At 39.6% G+C, this 12,529-nt stretch overlaps 1 protein-coding gene across 1 annotated transcript in view; it reads right to left on the bottom strand.

The window, feature by feature from the left end:
• eftud2 (elongation factor Tu GTP binding domain containing 2) overlaps positions 1–12,529 on the bottom strand; it is a 50,113-nt gene that overhangs the window by 13,279 nt on the left and 24,305 nt on the right. The window contains exons 17-20 of the mRNA XM_048560627.1: positions 10,124–10,235; positions 5,657–5,797; positions 1,458–1,559; positions 1,254–1,336 (exon numbers count right to left, since the gene is read on the bottom strand). Of these exons, the coding sequence (XP_048416584.1) occupies positions 1,254–1,336; positions 1,458–1,559; positions 5,657–5,797; positions 10,124–10,235 (438 nt within the window). The remainder of the gene's footprint in view (positions 1–1,253; positions 1,337–1,457; positions 1,560–5,656; positions 5,798–10,123; positions 10,236–12,529) is intronic.

Raw genomic sequence — 12,529 nt, 5'->3', positions numbered from 1 at the left:
AAAAGAGAAAAACATAATATGTGGGGTATGTTTTGTGTGCCAAGTTTTATAGATTTTCTTTTAGGCCTTACCCTAAACTTTGTCTTCCACTATTATTCTCATCTCCCTGCATCTACCACCAGTTGTAACCAAATATGTAAACTGCTCTCAGACTTCCAATAATGCTGTTGCAGGCTGAATGCTAGGAGAGCACAGGAATTACCAAGTATCAATCTGAATTTCCTCAATGAAGTTATTTTGGATGTACTTGAGTTTCTAATTTAGCATTAAAACAGAGTAAGATTGAACCGTAAAATATTGTCTTAATTTTGAAAAAAATCCAGCATATATTGAGAATTTTGCTGTGTATCAAGATTATAAGCAAAGGTGAACAAAGATCATTAAACTAAAAAAACCTAGTTATCTATTGAAGCACAGAATCAAAGTCTGCGGGTATGAGTGGGCCCTCCAAAGGCAAACATAAGGTTTGTAGCATTTTCTTTTTTAGTCTCTCTCCTCTCTTTGTTTACTGTCATCAGATGCTTGAAATTTCCTCTCAATTGCCTATTTACATAGCGGAAAGGAAGAACGACAGCAAGAAAGCATGTGTGAGTGCAATTGTTTCCATATACACAAATTCAACCACATTCTACAGTTTTTAGTCTGCACTGTTTGGAAGCCTGATGAGTTGTACAGGTTATAACAAAACATTAGGCATTAAATGGTGGCCACAGAACTAAGGCAGCAAAGTTATTAACTGATTATCACCTTTTTTTTAAAAAAAGGAAAAGATTTGACTTGTGGAAATAAAATGACTGCAGCTATTTATGAAACCTAAATTTTGCAACCTAAAATTACTAGATTTGTGACTTGTAAAACCTAAGTCTATTTTCTGTAGGTAACTAAACCAAAGTAAGGTATGGACAATGGCAACACAGCAGGCTATTTCAAATGCTGAGATGAAAAGACAATGAGCACTTATTTCTCACCCTTTGGTAAGATGGGTTTCTGGTGGAAATTCAGCAGAGAATTGGTTTTTGCAAATCCACCACCCAACAAAGGGAAAGTATTGTGAAAATTGATGAAGTCAACTTTAGCAATTGCTAATTAAATAACAATAGAGAATGCGTAGACAAAATTCAGAAATAATACAGATGTTTCACACATGATCTGTGGCTGAAACAAATAATTCACTTATAGCTTTACAACTTAATGAAAACTAAAAGCTGTAATTTTCATTGTATTGTGAGGCTGCAGGAAACATGTGAACTCACTTTTTGTTGGGTGTCTCTGCAAAACACTTCAAAGACGAGGTTTCCACAACAGTTTCACAGAATGTTACAACAGGGTCAGCTACCTGCAAGAGGAAAACAACAGGCACTAAGACAACAATAATTAATTTTACATGAAGCATGTACTACTTAAATAAATAGTAATAACCATACACAAGTTTTGAAGTCCCTATTTTGGAGAATTACCTTTATATCAATTTCAGAATACATCTTCCGAAGGTCATGCATTACACAGTCCAGATAAAGTTCTCCAGTTCCCAGTATTACATGCTCTCCAGACTCTTCTACCTTTAATTGGAGAAAGTAGAGATAAGTGAATGATTATTATTGTTAGGGTATGGAGCAAAATTGCTCATCTTACTCTTTGACGACAGCAACATGTTTGTTACTATGTTTTTTAAAAGAGAACGCAAGATTTTCTGTGGACTTGTGTGACCTGCTTAGAACTCATTAGATGTAAAACTTAGGAATCCTTCCAGCATTGTTGAGATACTCAATGTTTTCTTCATATCTTTTCACTTTTCTCCACTGTCTGTGCTATAAGGCAAGTAAATGATGGCAGATGCATCTGGATTCTTACTGACTGAAAAAGGGGAGTTCAGGAATAAAAATAATCAATACTATTTAAGAAAATAGAAATTGAATAGTTTGTCATTTTATAATTTCCCCAAATCTTTAGATACCAGCACAGAACAAAAATCACAGGTTATATTTACAAATACTAAAGAATAAAAATTCAGACATAAAATTAAGGCAGTCAACAGTAAATGTAAGATAGAACTAGTTTCTATACTTCTGATAAGAAAGGAAATGTTGTTTTCATCAATTTTCTTTTTAGTAAATAAACACTCTTGAATGAGTGTGGGGTACTAACGGAACCAAATACTGAAAATTCCTATAGAAAAAAAGCATTCCGACTGCCACCTACTGCAAAGAACTTTACCAATTCAACTACACTCCAGTCTCCAATTCATCTGTAATTGCAAACATTTAATGCAGTAGGTACAAGCTTTTATCAAGCAGGCAATACATTGTTAAAAAGAAATTCAACTTCAAAATGCTTCAGTAATTTGTATGTTGATATTTCTCAATTACAAAACAAAAGAAAATCTGTTTCACAGGGTTACAAAGTCTTCAAACTGTATGTTTCAAATATCCAAGGCACACCTCATTATATTTACACGACCCACCACTTATGCACTACGCAACATTTGTAGAACAGCATCGTGTTCCAAATACAAGCAAGACTGAATAAAGTGCGTTGCTTTAGACTTTGAACAGTTAACATGGTCCTGAAATTAGGAGGTGTCAACTGTGACTCACTGATAGAACTCGTGATCTGAAGCAAAACATAGAACAGTACAGTACAGGCCATTCGGCTCACGATGTTGTGCCGAGCTTTTACCCTAAACCTAAGGTCTATCTAACCTCCACCCCTACCTTATACTATCATCCATATGCCTATCTAATAGCCGCTTAAATGCCCCTAATGAGGCCAACTCCACTACACTCTCAAGCAATGCATTCCACGCCCCTGCCACTCTGAGTAAAGAACCTACCTCCGACGTCTCCCCAATATCTACCTCCTTTCACTTTAAAACTATGTCCCCTCGTAAAAGCTACCTCCACTCTAGGAAAAAGTCTCTGGCTGTCTACTCTATCTATACCTCTGATCATTTTGTGCACCTCTATCAAGTCACCTCTCATCCTTCGTCATTCTAAAGAGAAAAGTCCTAGCTCTCTCAAACTTTCCTAGTTAGACCTTCCCTCCATACCAGGCAACATCCTTGTAAATCTCCTCTGCACCTTTTCCAATGCTTCCAAATCTATCCTGTAATGAGGTGACCAGAACTGGACACAATGCTCCAGATGTGGCCGAACCACGATCCTGTATAACTGGGGCATAACTTCATGGCTGTTGAACTCAATGCCTCTATTAATGAAAGCAAGCACACCATACGCCTTCTTAACAACTCTATCCACCTGGGTGGCAGCTTTCAGGGAACTGTGAACATGAACCCCAAGATTACTCTGCTCCTCCACCCTGCCAAGAATCTTTGTTAACCCTGTACTCTGCTTTCAATTTTTCCTTCCAAAATGAATCACCTCACACTTTTCAGGGTTAAACTCCATCTGCCACTTCTTAGCCCAGCTCTGCATCCTATCAATGTCCCTCTGTAACCTAGAACAGCCCTCCACACTGTCCACAACTTGACCCACCTCTGTATCGTCCACAAACTTGCTAATCCACCCTTCCACTCCTTCATCCAAATCATTTACAAAAATCACAAATAGCAGAGGACCCAGAACAGATCCTTGCAGTACACCACTCGTAACTGAGCACCATAGTGAATATTTTCCGTCCACTACCACCCTGTGTCTTCTAAGGGTCAGCCAATTCTAAATCCAATCTGCCACGTTTCCCCTTATCCCATGCTTCCTTACCTTCTGCACGAGCCTACCATGGGGAACCTTATCAAATGCCTTACTTAAATCCATATAGGGCATATCCATGTGTTTGGTCACCTCTTCAAAGAATTCAATAAGGTTTGTGAGGCATGATCTACACTTCACAAATCCATGCTGACGACCACGAATCAAACTATGCCTTTCCAAGTCAGCATAAATCCTGTCACTCAGAACCCTTTCCAATAATTTGCCCACCACTGATGTAAGACTAAGTGGTCTGTAATTTCCAGGGCTATCCCTGTTCCCTTTTTTGAACAAGGGAATGACGTTTGCCACTTTCCAACCTTCCGGCATTATACCTGTGGACAGTGAGGTCTAAAAGATCATCGCCAAACGCCCTGCGATCTTGTCCCTCGCTTCCCATAGAATCCTTGGATAAAACGCATCAGGCCCGGGGGACTTATCTATCTTCAACTTCCTCAAAATTCCTAGCACATCTTCTTTACTAAAATCAACCTCCTCTAGCCTACCTGCCTGTTTCGCAACGTCCTCCTCTCCAACTAGGCCCCTCTCAGTTAAGAATATTGAAGAAAAGTATTCATTAAGGACCTCTCCTATCTCTTTAGGCTCTGTGCACAAATTCCCTTTACAATCCTTGATCAGCCCTATTCTTTCTCTGTTCATTCTCTTGTTCTGCACATACGTTTAAAAAGCCGTGGAGTTCTCCTTGATCCTATCTGCTAAGGTTTTCTCATGCCCCCTTAAAGGTCTCCTAAGCCTTTTCTTCAGCTCATTCCTAGCTAATTTGTATCCCTTTAGAGTCTTTTCCATTCCTTTTTTCCTAAACCTTACATAAGCCTCCTTCTTCCTCTTAATCAGTCGTTCGACCTCTCTCAAGAACCATAGCTTCCTCACTTTACCACATCTTCTCTGCCTGCTAGGGACAAACATATCCAGCACATGTAGTATGCATTCCTCAAACAATCTCCACATTTTTGTGATGCTCTTCCTTAACAGCATTTGTTCCCAATTTATGTTACCCAGTTCTTGCCTAACTGAATTGTAATTGCCCTTCTCTCAATTATAAACTTTACCCTGCTGTATGTACCTATCCTTTTCCATGGCTATCGTGAAAGAAACAGAGTTATGATCACTACTGCCAAAATGCTCTCCCACCAACAGGTCTAACACTTGGCGTGGTTCGTTGCCACGCACCAAATCCAAAGTAGCCTCTCCTTGTGTTGGTCTAGCTATATACCGTGTCAGGAATCCTTCCGAAATGCACTGGACAAAATCTGCTCCATCTAAACTATTATAACTAAAACGTTTCCAAACAATATTTGGAAAGTTGAAGTCACCCATGACTACAACCCTGCGACTTCTGCACCCTTCCAGTATCTGCCTCCCAATCTGCTCCTCTACTTCTCTGCAACTATTAGGGGTCTGTAAAAAAAAAAACCCAAAGTAACTAGCATTGAGAGTTCAACTGAATCCGGAGCCCTGAGAGCAAAATCTATATTTAAATATTGAAGGAGTGCTGTATTGTCATGGACGCTGTCTTTCAGATGAAATATTAACTGAAATCTGGTCTGACTTACTGCGCAAACTTTCAAGGTCCAATAACGTCAGTGTGAACAGCATGGAACTTCCCTCTGCTGCCAGGGCCAGTACTTATCTCTCAACTTACGTCACAGAAAGCACACCACCTCATTGCTATCTGTGGAACATTAACGTGCATGAACTGCTGCCACATTCATACATTACATCAGTGACTACGCATCAAAACATATTTAAATGGTTGTAAAATGCTTGTATTCTCCAGAGTTTGCAAAAAGCTGAGCTGATTCAAAAAATGAGCCTTGATTTTCCTGAATGTGCAAGCACCACTGGTGGCCTATTTGGAAAATTCCCATTCTTTAAATGATATAAATGTAAAACTTTTCTTTGCTTCTGTGCAATGTTGTTTGCTTTCATACCTTAGTAGTTAGTGATGGGTAGCTTTTGTTGACCTTCCTCAACCCGTCCAACATCTTTGGAAGCTCAGATGGGTTGACAGGTTCCACAGCAATTTTAATGACAGATGCTGTATTAAACTTGAGAGGCCTGAAGATCTGAGCCTGAAATTAGACATTACCATTTGCAATGCATTCATTCCTAAACAAGAGAAACTTGGTAATATTAAAGCAAGACAAAGCTCGAGTTCGGTCTGTGGTTAGGGGCAGAAAGGTGTGAATACAAGTGTGGCAGGGAGAGGCATTCAGGAGGCAGTGTTAAAGAAGCCTCAACCCTTGAGCTTGTCTAACAGGGTCAGGGTTTTTGCTCCCTGCGTGGATGAATGCAGGCATTGGGAGACTGAGCAATCAGACTATAGCACCATGATACAGACGGCCATACAAAAGGCTGGAGAGAAAAGAGAAATGTAGTTGAACTCAGGGATAGCATAGTCAGGGGAACAGATATTGTTCTCTGTGGCCCGGTTCAAGATTCCCAAAGGCTGTGTTGCTTGCTTGGTGCCCTAGTTTACGATATTTCATCTGGGCTGCAGAGGAACTTGTAGTGGGAGGGGAAATATCCAGTTGTCATGATCCACGTTGGTAAAAACAATACAAGGAGGAAGAGGTTCTGCTGAGGGAATACAAGCAGGTAGGAGCTAAATTAGGAATCAGAACCAAAAAGGTAATAATCTTCGGATTACTTCCTGACCCACGAGCTAAATGGCACATGGTCAACAAGATTAACAAGGTAAAGTATGTGGCTGAAAGACTGGTGTGGATGATTCATGTTTCAGGGAAAATTATGAAAAAAAATTAAAGGAGGACAATGCAGCAGAGATAAATAAAGTTTCTAGAAAAAGTAACAGGACAGAGAGTATGGAAAAGGCTCAGAAATCTAACTTCAGGCACAATAGTTAAGAGGACAACCATGAGAAGTGCGGGACAGTCAATGCAGAACTGACAGTGCTGCACATAAATGTACACAGCACAAGAGACAAGGTAAATAAGCTTGTAGAGCAGATTGAAATTGGCAAGTATGATGTTGTACCACAGAGACATATCTGCAAGGGATCAGGGCTGGGAACTAAATATCCAAGGATATGTGTCCTACTGAAAGGTCACGCAGGTGGGTAGAAAGGCGGGATTGACTAGTTGGTGAAAAAGAAGGAATTAAGTCAATACAAGAAGTGATATAGAGTCGGAAAGTGTAGAATCTGTGTAGGCAGAGTTCAGGATCTACAAAACTAAAAGACGTCAACAAAAGTTATGTACTGGCCTCCTAGCTGCGTGAGTGGAAGAAAATAAATCAGAAAATAGAGAGGCGTGGGAAAAAGACACTGTTACAGTAAACACAGGCAACTTCAACTGCAGGTGGGCAGGAAAAATCCAGCTGGTAGCAAAACTCATATAAAGTAATCTGTGAAATGTCTAAGAGATTGGATTTGGGAACAACTTGTGTTACAGCCCTCTAGAGGACAGGCAATTCTGGATTTGGTGACGTGTAATGAGGTAGACTTGACTAGGAAGCTTACCGGGAAGGAAATGCAGGGGTATAGGGAGCATAATATGACAGAACTCTCTCTGCAGTTTGAGACAGAAACCAGAATCACATTTAGTGGTATTACAATTGAGTAAAGGTAACTACAAAGACATGATGGGAGAGCTGGCCAGAGTTGACTAGAAGACAGACTGGCAGGAAAGACGGGTGAGCAGCAATGGCAGGAGCTTCGGGAGGTAATTTGGGAGGCACAGCAGAAATTCATCTCAAGGAAGAAGAAACATACTAAAACAGGACGAGGCAACCATGGCTAATAAAGGGAAGTCAGGGACAGCACTAAAAAAAAATGCACACAATGTGGTGAAGATTTGTAGAAAGCCAGAGATGGGAAGCTTTTAAAAATCAGCGGAGGAAAAATGTTTAAAAAAGCAATAAGTGAAGAGAATATATGGATTAAGGATAAGATAGCTATTAAAAATGGTAAGAGAATTTTTAGATACATAAAAAGTTAACAAAGTGACAAGGTTGGATATTGAACCGCTGGAAAATGATATGGGAGAAATCGTAATGGAGAGAAAAGAAATGGCAGAGGTACTGAACAGATACTTTGCACCAGCAGCATACCAGAACTTCAAGACAGTCAGGGGACAGAAGTGACTGTAATGGCCGCCACTAAGGGGAAGGTGCTGGGAAACTGAAAGGTCTGAATGTGGGTAAATCACCTGGACAAGATGGACTACACTCCAGGGTTCTGAGGAACTAGCTGAAGAGATTGTAATGGCTTTGGTGGGGATATTTCATGAATCACAGTGTCATAGAGCACAGAAGCAGACTTTCTGGTCCAATTTATCTGCGCCCACCAGGCATCCCAATCTGCCCCAGTCCTGTTTGGCCCATATCCTTAAACCCTTCCTATTCATCTACTCATCCAATGCCTTTTAAATGTTGCAATTGTACCACTTCCTTTGGCTGTTTGTTCCATACATGTACCATACCACCCCTTAGGTCTCTTTTAAATCTTTCCCCCTTACCTTAGACCTATATCCTGTAGTCTTAGACTCTTTCATTTTCAGGAAGAAAAACAATTGGCTATTCACCCTGTCCATGCCCCCCATGATTTTGAAAACCTCTATAAAGGTTACCTCTCAGTCTCTGATGTTCCAGGGGAAAAAAGCCCCAGCCTATTCAGCCTCTCCCTTTAGCTCAAACCCTCCAGGCCCGGCAACATCCTTGTAAATCTGTTCTGCACTCTCTCAGGTTTGACAACATCCTTACTACATAAGGGTGACCGGAATTGTATGCAGTATTCCAAATCACTAGAGGCATGGAGGGTCCCAGAGGACTGGAAAATGCCTAAAGTAACACCTCTGTTTAAGAAGGTAGGGAGGGACAAAACAGGAAATTATAGGCTGATTAGCCTGATCTCAGTTCTTGGTAAAATTTTAGAGTCCACTATATTGTGGAATACCTGAAAATGCATGGTAAAATAGAACTGAGTCAGCATAGTTTTGTCAAGAGGAGGTCACATCTGACAAACTTGTTGAAATTCTTTGAGGAGATAACAAGTGGGTTCGACAAAAAGGAACCAGTGGACATGATCTATTTGGATTTCAAGAAGACCACTGATAAGGAGCTGCACAAGAGGCTGCTAAATAACGGCCCATGGTGTTAGGGACAAGGTACTGGGATGGGTAGAGGACTGGCTGACTGGCAGAGGCCACAGAGTAGGGCAAAGGAGATTTTTCATGATGGCAGCTGGTAGCTAGTGAAGATCTTCGGGGTTAGTATTGAGATCACAGCTACCAACTACCAACACATTAATGATTTGGACAAAGGAATGGAGGATATTGTTTCTAAGTCTGCAGATGACACAAACATAGGTGGAGGAAAAGGTAGTGTTGAACAAGGCTGCAGAAGGACCTGCTAGGAGAGTAGAAAAAGTAGAGTAGAAGAAGTGGCAGATGAAATACAATGGGGAAAGTGTTGAGATTATTCACTTTGGTAGAAAGAACAGAGGCGTAGACTATTTTCTAACTGGTGAAAGACTTTGGAAATCTGAAGGACTCAGGAATTCTAGTTCAGGATTCTCTTAAGGTTAACATGTAGATTCAGTTGGTAGTTGGGAAGGCAAATACAACGTCAGCATTGATTTCAAGAGGGCTAGAATTCAAGTGCAGGAATTTACCGCTGAAGTCGTATAAAACTCTGATCAGGCTACATTTGGAAAATTGTGAAATGTTTTGGGCCCCATATTAAGGAGGCCTTGGAGGGAGTCCAAAGGAAGTTCACAAGAACAATTCTGGGAATGAAGGACTTCTCATATGAAGAGATGAGGAACCGAGGGCATGGCGTCAGAGGGGATGGACGATGCTTTACAACTGAGATAAGGAAAAATTTCTTCAGCCAGGGAGGTGAATCTGTGGAACTCATTGTCACAGAAGGCTGTAAAATCTAAGTCACTGAGCACATTAAAAAAATGTAAATAGGTTCTTGATCAATAGGGGAGTCAAAGTTGTAGAGAGAAGGCAAGAAAATGGGGTTGAGAAATATATCAGCCATGATTGAATGGTAAAACATACTCAATGGATGGTATAGCTTAGCTCCTACATCTTAAATGTCTTATAATATTCTGCCCAGAAATTCCACCAATACCATTTAATTTTCTTTTGAGTGGTGTCTGTGATTTTCCTATCAATTTTACAGTGAATGATCAATAGAATTTCCACAGAAATTTACCCCCACTGCATTATATGCGGAGGCTTATTTATCAGACATTTACCAATGACTGTGAATTTTAAGCAATTAATTATGTGATCACTTCCATGGCAGACACTAGTAAATCACAACAGGTATATGCTGTTGCTTCTGTCCCAAGATCTACAAAAAGTATAATTTATGAATGAATAAATTCAAATTCAGATGCTATCTTTACTGACAGTGATGTGTTTTACCTCATCATTGCCTCTTGGTTCTGTGATAGTGGCTGTCTTTACAATGGGTTGGTCTACTCCTTCTATGAGCACCCAGTTGCCAGCTGGAACTCTGTTAACCTCTATATGATACCTTGAAGGACAAACCATAACATCTTTAGATTAGAGAAGAATATTGTGAGGGATTTAATAACATTAACTGCTTTATAATTATATAAATCGATGATGAATCCATTTTGTATTTTATTATAAATTTCAGAATTTTAACCAGTCACGTATGCAATTATGTAGTTCAATATTGTTATTTGTTTCTTATTCTATTTGTCTACAAGCAATATATTTCAAAAGCAAATGTACAGATTTCAATAACTTGTACACAGATAAGGTACGGACTAAGGAAGAAACTATTAGGTTTTGGAAAAGATGCAAGTTCAGATCCTGGAACTATTCTTACAAGCTACATTGAAATAAGCAGATATGGCAAAATGGCTACTTCCTTTAGATTGCTTAGATCAGTCATAATCTTATTGAATGACAGCACTTGCTTGAGGCACCAAGTGGCCTTAATTCTGCTCCTAATTTGTATATTTAGACGAGTTGGCTCATTTATAATGTTGTTAATTGTTTTAGAGTATTGCAAATTTTCTCAGCTAGCCTGGTGACATTTTTGACAACTCTCAAAATGAGAATTTTTAGAGTACATTGCTCGATGTGGATTGGCCTGAAGCCTTATTAGTGAGTTGGAAGCTCAGTTAACACAGTTTAGCTGTGGGAGGCACTGTATTGAGTGCATTCTTCACTTGTTATATTGTAATCGGTTTAAGATTTTGGAGCACTGAGATCCTGTGCTGCACATCTAGGGCATTGATGAGTGCCCAGTACGACCAAAATAACAAAGTGTGGAGCTGGATGAACACAACAGGCCAAGCAGCATCTTAGGAGCACAAAAGCTAATGTTTTGGACCTAGACACTTCATCAGAAAATATGTTTCCAGGCCTGACCAGGGCACCAAAGGGAGGTTTTGTTGAGCCCAGCATTTTCATTGTGTTGAAAGTTTAAAAATAGAATTCATCCTAGTTTCCAAATCCTTCACCGATACCTCCTCCCCCACCCAATCTCTGTAATTTCCTCCAGCCTTACATTCTTCATAGAGGTCTATGTTCATTTAATTCTAATCTGATTTGTGGGTGTCCATGCCATCTGCTACCTGGCCAATAAAACCTCAAATTCCACTTTTAAATCTTTGCACCTTGCCATAGTACTTTTCTTTTCACACTTGTTAACTCTTTGACCAAACTTTTGGTCTAAAGTCACCTTACATGGTTTGATGTGGAGTTTCGTCATATACATGTGAAGTACTTTTAGCACTTTTATTATGCTAAAAACACCAAGTTATGTCACTCAGTCAAGTCTTAATGAATGCTTCAATGGAATTAGCAAAGCTCTGGTCACAGTGACCAGATTAGATAATGCTGTATTCTATGAAGAATCAACAGAAACAGCAAAAGAATAACTTGGACATGGTCCTGTGAATTATTTAGGGCTCTTAAATATCTAACAGATTTCTGCATTCCAGTCAATCTGCAATCCATATACCGTATCAGGTAAAGTAAGAAATGCGACCAGTAGATATAACACATTCAAATAAATTGGCACAAGTTAACTAGATTAATTTTACTCTCCTTATCAAGAAGAGTAATGGAAACAATTTTCAAGAGCACTGACTAATATCACGCATCTGGCTTTTTTTAAAGTAGAAACTGTCTAATAAACAATGTATTTGTTCTTACTGCAACAGTAATGATAGGAACACAAGAACAGCAGTAGGCTATTCAGTCTCTTAAGCTTGTTTCACATTCACAGTTGTGATCTCATTGAATGATCCGTGGCCCAAGTCCATAGTCTTGCCTTTAATCCACATCCTTTTAATACCTTTGCTAAATAAAAACTTATCTATCTCAGGTTTACAATTAAATTCCAGCATCCACTGGAATTTATGTTCCAAGCATCTACCACCCTCTCTGTGTAGAAGAGCTTCCCAACATTTCTTCTGAATGGTCTGGGCCTAATTCTCAGACAAAGCTCCCTTATTCTAAAATCCCCAAGCAAAGTAATTTACGTTTATCTACCCTATCTTTTCCTGTTAATACCTTGAAGACTTTGATCAGATTACTCCTTAACCTTTTAATTCTACAGCAAACAGATCTAATTTATATAAACTCTGCTCATAACTTAACTCCTGAAATCCAGGTGTCATTCTTGCCAACCTACAGTGTACTCCCTCCAAGGCCAATATATCCTTCCTAAGGTGTGGTGCCCCAATCTGCTCATTGTACTTCAAGTAGGGTCTAATCAGGGTTTTGTATGACTGCAGCATAATGTCTGCAACCTTGTCCTCCATTTCTCTAACTATAAAGGCTAGCATT

Source organism: Stegostoma tigrinum, chromosome 31 (genome assembly GCF_030684315.1).
Source record: "Stegostoma tigrinum isolate sSteTig4 chromosome 31, sSteTig4.hap1, whole genome shotgun sequence".
Taxonomy (NCBI): domain Eukaryota; kingdom Metazoa; phylum Chordata; class Chondrichthyes; order Orectolobiformes; family Stegostomatidae; genus Stegostoma; species Stegostoma tigrinum.
This window is presented reverse-complemented; position numbering and strand designations above follow the sequence as displayed.